The sequence below is a fragment of the Vigna unguiculata genome, chromosome 5 (assembly GCF_004118075.2).
Source record: "Vigna unguiculata cultivar IT97K-499-35 chromosome 5, ASM411807v1, whole genome shotgun sequence".
In the NCBI taxonomy this organism is placed as follows: domain Eukaryota; kingdom Viridiplantae; phylum Streptophyta; class Magnoliopsida; order Fabales; family Fabaceae; genus Vigna; species Vigna unguiculata.
The window spans coordinates 47,726,388-47,742,167 of record NC_040283.1 but is presented as its reverse complement, the minus strand read 5'-3'; the positions used below and the strand labels follow the sequence as shown (position 1 = coordinate 47,742,167).

General features: G+C 33.0%; 1 protein-coding gene across 2 annotated transcripts; it reads right to left on the bottom strand.

Moving 5' to 3' along the window:
- On the bottom strand, positions 1-15,044 carry LOC114185311 (ABC transporter C family member 13). Of its 2 annotated transcripts, none has more exons than XM_028072969.1 (37): positions 14,974-15,044; positions 14,256-14,296; positions 14,066-14,165; positions 13,126-13,281; positions 12,904-13,035; positions 12,667-12,767; positions 12,294-12,357; positions 11,669-11,920; positions 10,674-10,743; positions 10,291-10,351; positions 9,522-9,609; positions 8,978-9,096; positions 8,483-8,580; positions 7,788-7,854; positions 7,103-7,220; positions 6,836-6,952; positions 6,639-6,719; positions 6,303-6,551; positions 5,922-6,023; positions 5,775-5,845; positions 5,504-5,635; positions 5,281-5,428; positions 4,822-5,105; positions 4,577-4,736; positions 4,037-4,212; positions 3,841-3,952; positions 3,689-3,742; positions 3,304-3,426; positions 2,345-2,443; positions 2,070-2,162; positions 1,868-1,978; positions 1,620-1,781; positions 1,344-1,531; positions 986-1,175; positions 654-821; positions 303-440; positions 1-214 (listed from the first exon to the last, which is right to left on the bottom strand). In XM_028072969.1, the coding sequence occupies exons 1-36, from the start codon at positions 15,013-15,015 to the stop codon at positions 360-362; spliced, it is 4,410 nt and encodes a 1,469-aa protein (XP_027928770.1). In that variant the 5' UTR covers positions 15,016-15,044; the 3' UTR covers positions 1-214; positions 303-359. The 2 variants fall into 2 exon arrangements, with proteins under 2 accessions (XP_027928770.1, XP_027928771.1); XM_028072970.1 differs by having other exon boundaries at positions 5,775-5,842.
- Between the last annotated feature and the right edge of the window lie 736 nt (positions 15,045-15,780).

The window sequence follows — 15,780 nt, the reverse complement described above, 5'->3', positions numbered from 1 at the left end:
TTAGTAAATTAGTTATTTGTGTTTTATAAATTGGAAAAGAAGCAGGTAGTATTAGCAATGAAATAAAGGATTGAAAGTTCTCATGTCTGTCACCTGTTAGCTCTGTTAGCTAAAAGTAGTTGTACTAACATGGATAAGAAAATCCCTAATTTGGATGAAAGGGCAACCATGTTTTGCAGTTGCATGGATCCAGGCAAAACTTGTCCGGCGTTAGCTGACAACATAGAAGAAAGTTTGGATTTAGTATATCAAAGCAGGCAGATCATCACAGAAAGATCGGAAACGCCTAATAAAACTCTTACTGTAGAGAATCATCTACTGATGTGTCATGTTAAAAAATGGCCTCCACAATTCCATGGCTACATTGCTGAAGCTCCAACAAAACTAGAAAATATGGAGGTCTCATCTTTCAGAAGAACCTGTGGGTTACCCTGTTCAGCCTGCGCCAACGAGAGGAAAGGTCATGTTATTTCATGTTGCCTGATTCTTTTTTAACAGCAACTTACACGAAATTCTTGGAATATTCAGTCAAAATACTCACAAAGGTCCATTTAATTTTCAGTTGGCAATAGTTAAATGAAGCTGACAACAAAGAATGACCTTGAGCTAGTTCCAACTCGGACAAGTGAAAAGTTTAAGAAAATAAAGCATACCAGTTTCCCATGGTCAAGAATCAGAATGTTGTCCATGTTTATAACAGTTGAAATCCGGTGAGCAATTGTGAGAACTGTCATTCCTTTGCATTCACCGGATATGGTAGTTTGCAGCAGTGAAGCAGTTTGAAGGTCTACATTGGCTGTGCATTCATCCAAACAGAGAACCTAAGAGGACAAAAGGAACCTCTCAGTTACCTAATGATCAGATCTGGGAGTAGTGTACGATATTTTGTTGAGATAACAATATCTGGAAGCTTTTGTTCTGTGAAATATCTATTCAAGAAACCTTAATAAGACAAGACAAAAAATCCTCAAATAATCATTCTTACCTTGGAAGATTTCAAAAGTGCACGGGCAAGGCAAAGAAGTTGCCGCTGGCCAACTGAAAATGACGTCCCTCCTTCCTTTACAAGAAGGTCCAGCCCTCCAGCTGCTTCTACTTCGTCTTTCACATGGCACTTTTCCAATGCATTCAAAATTTTTAAGTCATCATTCATTTTGAAAGGATCTAGGTTATCCCTAGAACATTGAGAATGCAGGGCATAAGTATTGATGAAATGTAGGTGCAGTCAGAACAAAAGCTAATACAGTTTCTTCTTGAAAAGAATGTAAGAACATTATCATTGAGAAGGAGCTAAATCAGAGTTTGCCTCAGAAGTATTAAGTAGAAAAGTCCAAATAAAGTACCTTAATGATCCTTCGAACAAAAATGGACTCTGAGGGACAATGGCCAAATGTGTACGTAGTTCTCTGACAGAAATATTTTTAATATCCACGCCATCAATTGAGATGGAGCCTGTACATATTGGAGTAAGACGGAAAAGAGCATTTAACACACTGGACTTTCCAGCACCTGTTCTTCCAATTATTCCAACCTGAATTACATGTTGTGTAATTAGTATTAAACCTAATGGGTGTGAACCTAAGAAAACTTCAATACAAATTCAAAAGTAGTTCACTGACTTGGGTTCCTCCAGCAATTCTAAAACTAAGATTGCAGAGTGCAGCTGGCAAAGATGGCATATATTTCAAAGTAACACAATCAAATTCGATAAATCCTTGATTTGGCCAATCTGGATTCAAGTATAGGCCTCCGGTTTGTTCTTCTTGAGGAATGTCCATGTACTAAAAAACATTAAACGGATATTAGGCGTCAGCGTATATATGTCAAAACATGTTTCAATTAAGGGAAATAAGTCTCTTATTCATACTTGAAGAGTTCTTTCAACTGAAACCATCTCCTTTTCTGTTTCAGTGAAGCTTGACAAAAAACTTCCCAATAAGGACACAATTGGAGCTGCATATGAGAGGGCCAATCCTACCTTTTAAAAAAAAAGTTACATGTTCAGTTTTGATATAAATTGGTTGATCAAATCAGAGATTTAATTAAAGATTAAAGGATAGCAAACAAACCAGTCCTGGGGTACCAAAGTTGATGGGCAGACTGCCACGAGATCCAATAACAGCCATCACAGCTATGAAAGAGATGATAAATGCACCTAATAACTGGAAGAAAATAATTATTAGCAACAACCAATAATCCAGATTCAATACAAATTCATATTTAACCTTTGGATGTACTGTATTGTTGCACGTATAAATCATATAAAGTTTAACATGTTTTAGGTGAATTGCTGTATTTTCTCATCTTGAAATGTTAATAAATATACTTGGCTCAAAGGACATACCTGAAGACGCAAGGAAAGCCACAAACTTGCTACTATCTCTGTGTAGGAAGTCTTCTGATACAAGGTTACATGTTCAGTGAATTTGGTAAAGAAAAAGTCCTGGTAAAAATGAACATTGTAACATAGTTAATTAGTTACACCAACTCACATAGTATAAATTTTTCCAGTACATATGACAAGCAACTAATGCATGTAGAAAAAAAAAAAGCTTTAAAGTGCAGTAAAAGTCAAGAAAATGTATTTAGGTTAATATAACTCCATAAAACCAGCTTACAATGTGGAATGGACACCCACTTATATATTATAATTTAGTTATATCTCTAGTCATTGTAAAATTTTCAACAAAAAGGTATCGGTAAAGGCACCATAACCAGATAAAAAAACCAAACAAATAGCCAGCACTTCAGAAAGTTCAGTTGACAGTGCTGCCTATTTCCAAGTAACCTTGAAAATAACTATGCTTTAAAGTAGTTGTTTAAAAACACTAATCGATATCTTGCAATCTTTTCCTCTGATAGTAACAGATCTTGATAGGCGGATACGCGTGCTGCAGGTTCATCTTTATGATTGCTTTCTTTAGGAAGATAGAGCATGTACTCTTCTTAATTTTGTTAAGGTAGTTATTATAATACATAGATCAAACAATAGTTTCCAGCCACGTCTAAATCTTTACTTAATAGCATACATATTTCTTGGCAAGAAATTTCACATGGTAAACGAGGTTTTTTGGAAACACTAAAAACTACAATAGTCAGTAGCAGTAGGGTCACTCCATAAACAAAATTTTTATATTATGAATGGATGTGACAAGTAAAAGATTTTAAAACAAATAGTTATCTTCTCGTCCTCAAATCTTATTGATATGCATGATATATCTTAAGTACCCTTGTTGAGTAAAGTTCTTCAACATGATACAAAGTTCTTTTTATTATCATTACTTTAAAATGACTTATATTTACCTCAGATTTAAACGCCCTAATAGTTGATGATCCATCAAGTGTTTCAGTGAATGATGAGTATATTGGAGAACGTGAAACACTATCCAGTCGTCGTAATTCTCTCGATGTTGACCTGTAGAAGAACTGAAGCCACTGCATAGATCAGTTGATTGTTGTCTATTATACCAAGTCAAAGAAGTGATTATGGTTTTAATCGTTTGAGACCGAAGAAACACTGAATAATTTATTTGTAGTTTTATAAAAGCCTTATTTTGTACTCCATAATTATGAGGGTTTCCAAATTCGTACAATTTAATAACAAATAATCCTAATAGATTTAGGAACTTACAGTCTAAAAAACAAGGAGTGTGGTTAAATATAAAAGTATCAATAAGAAAAATAATACCTGAAGTCTACTGTAGATATACCAAAATGGCAATAGCAAGAGTAAGAAGAAGACCTACAGAAAATCGAAAGATAAAAATAGATCATGGGGAACATTAAGACAAATCTTGGTAGTTCCATAATACATATGACAAACTAAGAAAATCATTGCACCTGTACGTAACACAAAATTATTGTAATACCCAACAGGCCTACGAAATTCGCTAGGAGAATGTTTAGAATGAATGGAAGTGAATCATCAATGGTATAAAGATCTGAAGATAACCTACACAAAACATAAGAAATCGTGAAACACAAAATTCATATTATCATTATCTGCTATTATTCCCTGAAGACATCTTATTCTAACCTGTTCAGTATTCTCCCACCAGGGGTCTGATCAAAGAATTGGACAGGCGCATTCATAAGCTTGTTGAGCAATTTATTGTGTACCTTAGTTGCAGCTTGTAATCCACCAAAAGCAAAAGAGAATGCCCTCACCAATGTGAAAAAGGAATTAATAATACAAAAGAGACACAGTATAGCCTGCACCATTAATTATCATCTCAAACAAATTAGAAAATTACATTCAATAGTAGCTTATAGTGTAGTAGGTAAATAATCAGGTAATTTTAACGTACTACAAATGATTTTAAAATAGTGAACCAAGAAATTAAAAAAAGTTTAATACTGAAATTATCTGAATTACTTCAAGTATTTTGCATTACTTTCTAAATTGTTATAAACCTTTGCATTACTTTGAACTGTTATAATTGTTTTGTGCTTCTTGCACTAGCTATATTTAAATGTCCATGAATATTTGCTGTGCCATAAAGTATTTAATTGTCCATGAGTCATGTCCAGAAAGAAAAATGTACTATGGAAGCTAGCACCGCTGCTCATCCCTTACCAGATAGAAAGACACAGAATATCTTGTCTGACTGCTTTCTGTTGTTGTATCAACCCAATATGACAACCATAAATCGTTTCCATTACGAGAAGCTTGCATCAGAATAGCTGATAGGCATATAATGACTGTCATGAACCAGCCAGTGAAGACAGCATAATTCCTTCAAAAGGCACTAAATTGTTAATCAACTATTGAAGACCAATCTCCATACATGTCTGATATCAGAAACGTATATGTTTACTTACTTATACACTCCAATTTCAACTTTTCCCTCTTTCCTCAGCTCAACTTCAACGATCTCCTCTGCTCCCTCCAGAGCACGCACAATACCTGTGCCAAGAAGAGACTGCTCCTCGGATTTGGAAGAAAGATTTGGGCTGCAAGATTCTCCATGATTCTGTAAAGCTGAATCAATTTCATTCAGCGGAGAGAATTGTGTACATGAATTAATTGGAAAGTCATCTGAATTTCCTATCCACTTTATGCGTCCCTTGTCCATTACAACAATCTTGTCAGCAGAAGATATTGCCTGCACATAAATTTAGATGCATCAATAAGTTAATCCTTATACAAGTACACCTTTTATACCAATACAAAATATATAATACATATCTACTGAAAAATATCAGTGAAAATATCATGTTCTTCTGAATTTAATCAGAATACTTGACAAAATAATAGTTTTGAAGAGAGTACACAATAACCTGAATATTGTGGGTACAGAGCAATCGGGTTTTTCTCTGCATAAGGGGGCCTAGAAGGGCATTGTATAAGATACATTGAGCAACTTGTACATCTACTGCACTCAGGACATCATCAAGCATAACAACAGCTGAGTCATGATACAATGCCCTGTTAATTGAGCAGTATTAGGACAACTTTTTTTATAAAAGTAATCAAGGCATAAATCTCTCAAAATATAAGCACCTTGCCAAGGCAAGACGAGCTCTCTGTCCACCTGATAAGTTGACTCCTTTCTCTCCAATATAAGCCATGTCACCTCCAATCATCAATGAGACATCAACATCTAATGCACATGCCTTCAGTGTATCAGTATACCTGTTAAGAGCATTAGTTATTTTGGTTCAAAACATATTTATAAAGGTCAAGGTCACACGTTGAGCAGAAGAAAAAAGTCTAGGTTTCAACAAGATTAAAATTGAGGCATAAAAAACTCCTAAAGTTGAAGGCATTATACCTTTCAGGATCATAACTTTTCCCGAATAATATGTTGTCGCGCACCGTTCCAGATAAAATCCAAGGGACCTGCTGTGTGAGAATTTGAGGAAACAAAGACACAAGAAATTTCACTCAAGGCTAAGCATATCAATTATCATATACAAACCTGTGGTACATAAGCAATGGATTCATTGGAATAAATAGAGCCACGAACAAGTTGCATTTCTCCAAGGATTGAATATAACAGGGATGATTTACCTGAACCAACCTGAATACACACAGTAGAAGTAATTATAGATATAACTAAGTTGTGTTTCAGATATTAGTAGGTTCATTTATCAATTTGAATTATGAATATTGAAATTCTGGTGATGTTGACAGATATAGAGGACTGAGTGAATGGAATCATGACATACATTATGTATTTTAGTATCCATTTTTCATAAATTTGATAGGTGAGCATATCCAATGAAATTACTCTACCATATAAGATTATTTTACATTATTTGCTAAAGACATCTTGATTAAATTCAAAAAGGGATCTGACCTCTCCAATAACTGCAACAAAGGAACCCTGGGACACACTTAGAGTCACATGATTCAACACCATATTTAATGCCTGTTCCTCACTACTTGACCAAGTACAACATGCATCTTGGATAAATACACCCAAACGTTGAACAGAATCAGGTTGTTCACTTAGGAATGATGATGGAGAGGAATTTGTGTCTCCCACTTTAAATTTATGTTCAGAACAAGCGAGAAACCTACTCAACCGTCTAGAAGATATGATGGCCTGTAGTGACATTAATAAAAACTATTCATCCCAATGCATGTACAAATCAAATATGTTCATAAAAACTATGGAATATAGGAGACTCACATCAATCAATCCATTAATTACCCAAGGGAATGAATTTAGTGGTGAAATAAGGGTGTTGAACAATGCAAGACAAGTGAAAACCTGCAATAGAGGTTTTTTACTGCATTAGATTTCTTAACATTGACAGAAAATAATTAAGTGCAAAATAAAGAAGAAAAACTAATCTGTAAGATTAGGTGAAATAAATTTCAAAATACCATTGCAGCATCAAGTTGATGTCCCATCAGTGCATAGAGTCCAAATGTGAAAAGGGAAAAGAGTGTTGGTGTTGTAGCCCAAAAGAAAACACACCACGCATCCAAGTACTTTCGAGTCTATAAAAGTGGATGAAACATGATCATAAACATTAGATAAGAAAGAAAGCAAACAATTTTCTTTTGCCATTCTTGAATACTACCTCAGTGGATTTCAAGAAAAACTCTACAGTGTTATCCATAAAATAAAATCAGAACACCAATTCTTACAGCTAAGTGTTTGACTTCCAAAGATCTTGTATCCATCAACCAACTAGAAAAAAGAAGTTCCCATCCATACATCTTCAAAGTGCGAATATAAGTCAAAATTTCTCCTGTCTTACGAATCCTGTAACAAAATCATAACTTTTAATATTGCAAATATGCACCAACAGATTTGATCATATCCATCCACCATTGCCCCAAAGAAAAAAGTTAAATGAGAAAATTAGGCAAAGAATAATAAGCTGTTAATCTTAAGAGTAAAAGTTGCTTCTCATCCAAGCAACACTTTACTTTCTAGAAACTCCGATCATTCACTGATAACTAGAAAACTTCTCCAAACTCCAAAGCAAATGAAATGATTGCACGAATGTTAGAATTTATGCATAGCAGCTTATGTGCTGCAAATTTTTACATTACATGTCCATGAGACATGTGACTGTAACTTAAATTGCACTTTTAGCATTGTGTCACAACTTCAAGAGTTAAGAAAATTTTAAGCAACATGCAATGCACTGTGTATGCCCTCCGTAAGAATATAAACTTTGATGGGAAAATTATATTGACACGTGTAATATAATTGGAAAAGCAACACAAATTGGAATAACACAATTTGCAATATTTGAGGAGGGAACTGACCAAATGAATTAAATGAAGTATGAAAGTCAAAGTTAATCAATTTATTTATGGTTACCTTTCATCTTTCTCCTTCATCATCTGCTCAGTAGCCCTTGCAATCAATTGTGCTATCCATTTATTCACTGAAGATTAAAATTGAGTAATAAACCAAAACATTAATTTTTTAAATACATGAATGAACTTCAAGGTCAAGTAAACATTTCTTAAAAATTATCCACTATAAAAAGCTGCTAATAGCGTCCCCAGCAGGCTTGTCTTTTGAATTTCTTAGGATGAAAAAACTGTTTCTTAAAGAAATCCCGCATTGGAGATAATAGACGTAGCACAACCAATTTCTTCACCATAAAATTTGTTTCTTATAAAAAAGAAACGGTTTATTCAAATTACAAAACAACATTTTATAGCTTAAGAAACTCATATTAGAGATGCCCTAAGATACATGTTAAATAAAAACAGATAGCAGACAAACATCCCTGAAAGTACAACTTAAATTAAATGTTATTGATACAGTATAAAATAAAAACTTCTCTCTAAATTAAGTTATTGTTAATATTTAAGAAAAATTACTGTTTGGATTTTAAGAAACAATTTTATGTATAGATACAGTTGTAACTTCTACGCAAATTCATTCCAACTGATATTCACCATGATGAACTCAAACAGGTGAAAAAGGATTAAACACAGGGCGTAAGATAACAAGTCCGGCTTATTATCACAAAAAAAAAACAAAAATCTAAGTGATATTTCTACCTGGTATCAATAAAATGGTTATTGCTAATCCAGATACAAATGCAAATTTGACTTGAGTATACAAAAGATAGAGAGCCACTCCAATTTGTAGAGGCAGGCTGAAAAAAAAAAAACAGTGCTTAAGATGTATACAAATTACATCGTTAATAACGGCAATGACTTCATATCAAATGTAAGCTACAGAAGATGTTTTCCGGTTAGCATAAATTCTATCAAATATATCTGATGTAAGACCCAATATTATCAGATACAGGTACAGCTAAACTTCAGCAGGTTCAATGAAACAAAAAAGTAGCCTATAATCATATCTTTAATCCATAGAACAAATCATTCACGGTAACTTTATGGAATACCTATGAATGAAATTCACACTCAGACAAAATAAGGATCTTTTACGATTGATAAGTATGTTGGTGTACAAATATTTAAGAGAGAAGGAAAAAAAAAATGGTAAAGCCTATTGGCATTAAGAAGTTCAAATTAAAAAGGGAATACCTCCACATATCATGGAAACTATTACATAAGTTTACAGTTCGGTCAGCATCCACTGACATAAATGTCTGAATTTCTCCATTTGTAAATTTTGAACGCTCTGCTAAGTTCACTCGAAGACACTTCAAACACATGAAACAATGTCTATATTTTAGTACCAAAGCATAATCATGAGTCGCTATCAAAAGCCATGCATGCATCAGCAACAACAGTAGAGGAGTATAGAAAAAGGGTATGCGCATTTTATTATTAAAAAAAACTACAATTACAACATTCACAAACAGTTCGGTCAGCATCCATTTACAAAAATATCTGAATTTCTCCATTTGTAAATTTTGATCTGCTAAGTTCACGCATAAGTACTTCAAACATATGAAACAATGTTATGTTTTATTACCAAAGCATAATCATGAGTCACTATCAAAAGCCGTGCATGCATCAGTAACAACACTAGGGGAGTATATAAATAGAGTATGCGCATTTTATTATTATGAAGAAAACTATAATTTCAGCATTCACAAACAAATAAAAGAAGAGAATTGCGTACCTTCTCATAGATTAGAGTCACGATACTAGATCGCAGCTTCAGCTTCAGTTTGGAAAGATGAAAAGTATATTGTGTATCTAAAAAGGATCTAGACCAGAAAGACACTTCTCACTAATTGTTACTGGTAAATAAAGCCAAAAAACATGAAAGTTATGCTAACCCATACAACAAAATATACGTTGCTCAAAGACCAAAGGAAGCAACGTAAAAATATTGCCTTATAGAAGAAAATGAAATGAAGACATGTTTACGTTGTTTATGTGGAGGCCTGTGGATGGTTTTATTTTATATCAACACATTGATGCAATTCCGTTTTCTGTTGAAAAAGATAATGATTTTTTTTATTGGGTTCTCAACTTCACTCTTTGTGAATCTAATGCTACTTCCACAATTAAATAGCCATTATAAACAATGGTTGAATAATTATTCTATACATTTTTATTTCATACATTTTATTTATCTCGGGATTTGAGTTTAAGACTCTCAACCCCACGAAATCATTTAAGTCATAACTTTAGTCGATATGACTATACACCACCTTGAGGCTACAAATATAAAACCTCCAAAGGGACCACAAGACTAAGGCAGGTTAGGGATGACCCACAATCAAGATAACTTTCCAAAAATAACGCACAAGAAGAGAAGATAACTTAAATAGAGCTTATAAAGTTTGGACAATCATCACCTGAACCTTAAACTTATTAGGCAGAAAAAATATATAGGTGAAATATAATGTAATGAACTATATAACTGCAAGAGTTAAACTTACTTAATTATAGAGGTGAGCCCCAAGGATAATGCAAGTAAATACCCATCCACATTCACTGAACCTGGAAGAAATAACAAAAATGGAACCAAACTTTTCTTAAGTTTTCTTGTTACAATTGTTTGATATGCAAATAGAAGGAAATTATTTAAGAAAAAAAAAAGGAATGGCATTACCATCACTATAACCATGTTTATGTTAGTATGTTTGACAGGTAGATATTTGCAATGTTTTCAACTGACATATAAAGTTGTGTATCAAGGAATGCGAAATAAAAGTATCGTGCCTAAAGGGAATAAAGTAATGAAGAAGCTTATCAAATAAGAGATAAATAAAGCAATCGGTATCAACAATGGAGAAACTCAAACTATTGCTCGTCGTAACACCTTGTTGAAGAAACTGGATCAGTTTATTGAGAAGCAATGGCCCCACAAAACCAATACAATCATTAATCACCTGGAAGAATTTCATACACTTAGTAGACGCGTATAATAAATTGAAACAAGATAAAACAAAGCAAAATCGAATTAAATTTTGGTTTATTTATGGCCAAAGAATTGGTATTTTAATATTGACATAGATATACTTCATAAAAGACATCCAAATACAAAACAAGGACATGATAAGCACTCATTATCATATGGAACATCTTGTTGTGTTCTCTTGTAACCAATAAGTACATGTGTCAATTGTCATGGTGTTGGTGTCATTAAAATTACGTAATAATCCTTGTAAACCTTCTTAAGTGATCTTATTTTTAAACTGACATGATAAACAATTCCGATTCTGTAACTTTAAAACATGTCAAGGTATCAATACCTTGGACCATGGAATGCCATATACAAACTATGAAAAATTCTCTACTTATTTAGACATTGACAAAGATCGGATTTTTCCAATAAAGATGTCAAGGTACAAGTAAAACATATTATGTCATGCAAGCTGTCATACAATCAGTATATTTTCTAGTGGCACAACCGAAATTTCTAAGTACATAAACAATCAGTTATCTATCACAATAGTTGGGAAACTATACTATTTTGATTGATAGACCTTGAACCATTGCTTGTTACAGAAATCAATGCATAGTTCAAAACAAAAAAGCATCTTCTGTACACATAAGGACAGACAATAAATTTCCTTTCATTCCAAGATTAAAAAAAAAGGCTAGAACTTGCATCTCCACAGAAAAAGTCAGAATCCCATGTTGGAATTAAAAATTCGAAAGTGTTGAAGGAGATATAACTTGGACAAATTAGATTCCAGCAGTCCATAACAGCCATATGGTATAAATATTGCATATAAACACTAGTAGAGAATAACGCACAAGCTTTTTGGTTTAGCATGTGAGAGGAAAACACGATTTTGAATTGAAAAATACCTTCAATAAACCCAGGCGGAGATATGGCCATCCATATGCACTACAGAGTGCTCTAAACAAAGATGGATTAGAGCCATTGTTACTCAGTTGAGCTTGCCAGCAGGATAAAATCACATCATGACAGGAAGAAGGACCCATATCAGTCGGTAGAGGCAACAGGTCCTCAGAGTCTAATTGTTTTACCACACCATGATTCATTACTGGAGTTATGAAGTTGAAAGTCATCAAATCCCAAAAGTTTCCATCATTTCCCTATATAGGAAGAATATTAAACAAGTAATAGTAAAAACATATCACTCCTGCAAATTGAAAATAAAAATAACATAATAAAACAACATGAAAAGAGTATATTTTCTTTAAAAAATAAGCCAAACATATAATTATCTCCAAAACAATTATGAAATTTTCGTAATTATCAAAAGCCCCATACTAATAAAAAAATTTGTACATTTCCCCTTTAACTTTTCCACCAACCAACTATTTAAAAAGCACACAAGAACTAAATTGTATTCAAATTCAAGTTATACTCTACACTTCATCCCATACAAAAATGGAGACTAATTATTTTGAGAGTAAGCAAAGGAGTCTATGAAGAGAATTATGTTTGATGATTAATCAGACTTACAAGGTCTTGATAACCACCTTCCTCAAGGTCCACGCCATTCGAAAGAAGTGGATCTTCCAAAAAACTAAAATCGTGACAGCAGATTCATTCAGAATTAAAATGTGCTCTAAAAACAAAAAAGTAATTTTCATATCTATATAATAAATCACATATACTATAAAATGAATACACTATGCCTGCTACTACAATCAAATCAACTCATTTTAAATGGCATCAAATGCTTCTTCCTATATAGTATATAACCAAGGATATTTAAGAATCTAGCATGGCACACAGTTTACTAGCTGCTGCTTTTAAAATTTTATCTAATGCTTATCACTAATTTTATCTAAAAAAGAAAGTGATCCTGTAAGAAACACATGCCAGTATATACCTGCTTTTGTAAGATGGTCTCTTTATCCTGATCACATTGATGGCTATGCCAAATGAGATATTCAAGAGAACAACTAAGCTCTCCGTGATGCAAATTGAAACCTACTATTGAAAGTGCGTCAGTGTTTCACATGTAACTAACTGGTTTACAACTTATTTAAAAGAATAAAAGTATTACTAATAAAGGTAAACTTGTCATGCCCAATTAAGAAAAATATAAGCCAAGAAATAATAGCACCTTCAATGATGAAATCTTTGTCATCAAATACAAAACTGTCAATATTGCTTTAGGAATCCACCAGAAACATAAAACACGATTGAAGACAATGTGGTGACTGCTGCCACGCTTTGTGAAGAAAATAATATTTATCTACATACAAATACGAGTGAATAATAAGCAATCAAATATGTTAAACTCTACACAAAACTGGAGCTGACATCTAAAAATCAGGAAGCTTACCCACACCATCAACTCAGAACAGCTATAGAACCATTTATGATATCCAACAAAGTGACTACTATGCTCTTTCTTCCACAGAAAAAATATGTCTACAATTGAAAGACATACTCCAACAGCTGGTATAAAATCCAGGACAATTTTTTCTGGAAAGGTCATCTGTTTATTCAATGTAAAGCATCAAATGTGAATGTCATTTATCTCAAGTAAATACTACTGTAGAATACAGAAACTATGTGTGGGGGTAATGATAGCTATCCAGGTGAACCAGACATGTTTAATTTAACAAAGTTTGACAATATTGGACAATCACTAGCTACTGTTGATAGCAGCAGTGACTATATTTATATGCAAGAAAGAAGAAGGTCAAGAACAAACAAGAAAAAGACGGAAGAAGAAGATAAAAAACAAACAAGAAAACAGAGGGTAAAACCAGTGGCAGCAGAGTGTGAATTAACTCTGGCTCTGATACCAGTCCTGGATGAAAATAATAGGGGCTATTGGGGTTTTGTTACGTCCCCGCTAGCTACTGTTGGTAGCAGTAGCCATATTTATATGCAAGAAAGAAGAAGGTCAAGAACAAACAAGAAAAAGACGGAAGAAGAAGATAAAGAACAAACAAGAAGACAGAGGTAAAGCCAGTGGCAGCAGAGTGTGAATTAACTCTGACCCTGATACCATATCGGACATCTTGGTTCATCTAAAAGGAGGATAAAACTTGTATGCAGAATGTGTAAGCATGAGATGAGAACATGTCCTGCATGTATATCAACATATCTCCATAAAAGCCAAGAGGAGTAAGAATCTGTTTTCTTATTTTTCTCTTGATGTGAATGAAATTAAGCCTATATATAAGCTTGTACAAAATAAAAGAAAAATAAAGAAAGGAAAACGGAAAACGGAAAACGGGTTTCTTAACAAAAACTCTAAGATCGGCTAGTACCTGGCCATCTGATCTCCGAACTCCTCGATCAATCTTCTGGCTAAATCCAAGCACAACGACCATAACAGCAGTCACTATGTTAACCCCAAAACCTAAAACAGTAGGAAATATTAAGGAAAATCAATTCATATACGTATTTGTGTGTATAGTGCGTGAGCTGAAACTAAAATCTCAAAAACAATGAGGATATATGTCTTCAAAGCAGTCAGAGAACCTCTCTCCATCCCAAATCTGTAAACAAGGAAAAAAGGTACAAGTCAAAATGAGATTCCAATCAATTTTCATGATCTTTAATGTACAAACATTAAGGCACACTATGATATTCCTTTCATTTTGAGTCGTTTCTCAATATCTCAGAAAGAGTGTTAGTCACTGACAGTGTCACATAAGTGTAGTTAATTTTGAAGTCAAAAGCTATCAGTAAAAAACTAAAGAATCTGGAAGAAAAAGAAACTTCCTTCTGTGTTGAAAAGAAAGAAGAACAAAGAAACTATACCGTTTACGATCACAGCTATAGTCAAAACAGGGAAACAAACACCCCTAAGCTAATAAAAGAAACAAAATATTCATATAATTGTTATCTCAAAATCTCCAACAATGTTCCCATACCATCAAGAAAGCGGCAGAACACAAATTTAGTAGCAAACAGAGCAAACACGATAAATGGAGATTAAGAGACTTCATGCAATAAAGAATTACAGTTTATTTGGGCATAGTTGAGAAAGAACACAGAAACATACAGTTGTAAAACGTTAGAATTTAAAGAAACGATGACAAGAAAAAAATGGTGGAGATATATTAAAATACAGAAATGTATGGCTGTGGGTGGCAAGAGTCGGTTGCTTGTAGAAAATTGCTTACAGAAAATAGAGGAAAGAAAAAGATTGGAAAGAGGAAGAGATGCATACGAATGGAGAATTAGGGCAAATTAGATGCAAGAAATCGTCCATGGAATAGAAGAAGAGCAAGAGACAGAAAGAGTGAGTGACGCAAATGTCGTGTGTGGGTTGCTTTATAGTGTGTTCATGCATAAAAAAAAGGCGCTGGTTCATGGATTTTTTCTTTTTTCTTTTTCCCGATTTATTAGATACGCGCCTTTCACATCAATAGAAGTAAAAGATATTAGGAATTTATTTATTTATGTAAACTTTAATTTTAATATTAATGCAGGGGTTTGATTGTGCACTTATACAACATGTAAAAAAAAAGAGTAGTATATAAAAAAATATTTGTTGTTCTATGAAAATACAAAATTATTTTTTATTCAACGTTTAATTAATATTTTTACCTATGCATGATAAATCATTTTTATATAAAAAAATTTCAATTTCACTAACGACAAATTTTACGATATATATATATATATATATATATATATATATATAAATTATTAATGTATTTTGCCTTAATTCAATTATTTTTTTATTTTTTAATCAAAGTTAGCAAAAGTATAATATTGTATATAATGATTTCATTGCTGAAATACTCAAATCTTGAAGAATTTGTTTAAACTACACAATTGCAATAAATAACAACTTCTCTAATCAAAATGATTTAGATGTCATTTTAACCATTAACTAACTTGTTATTACTCGATTTTTTACTGAAAATTTTAATCTGAACTTAGATTAATTATATTAACATCTTATTTGGATTACTATCCTTAAATAAGTCGGAGCATTAAAAATCTTAAACAAGACATTAAAGAAAAGTGA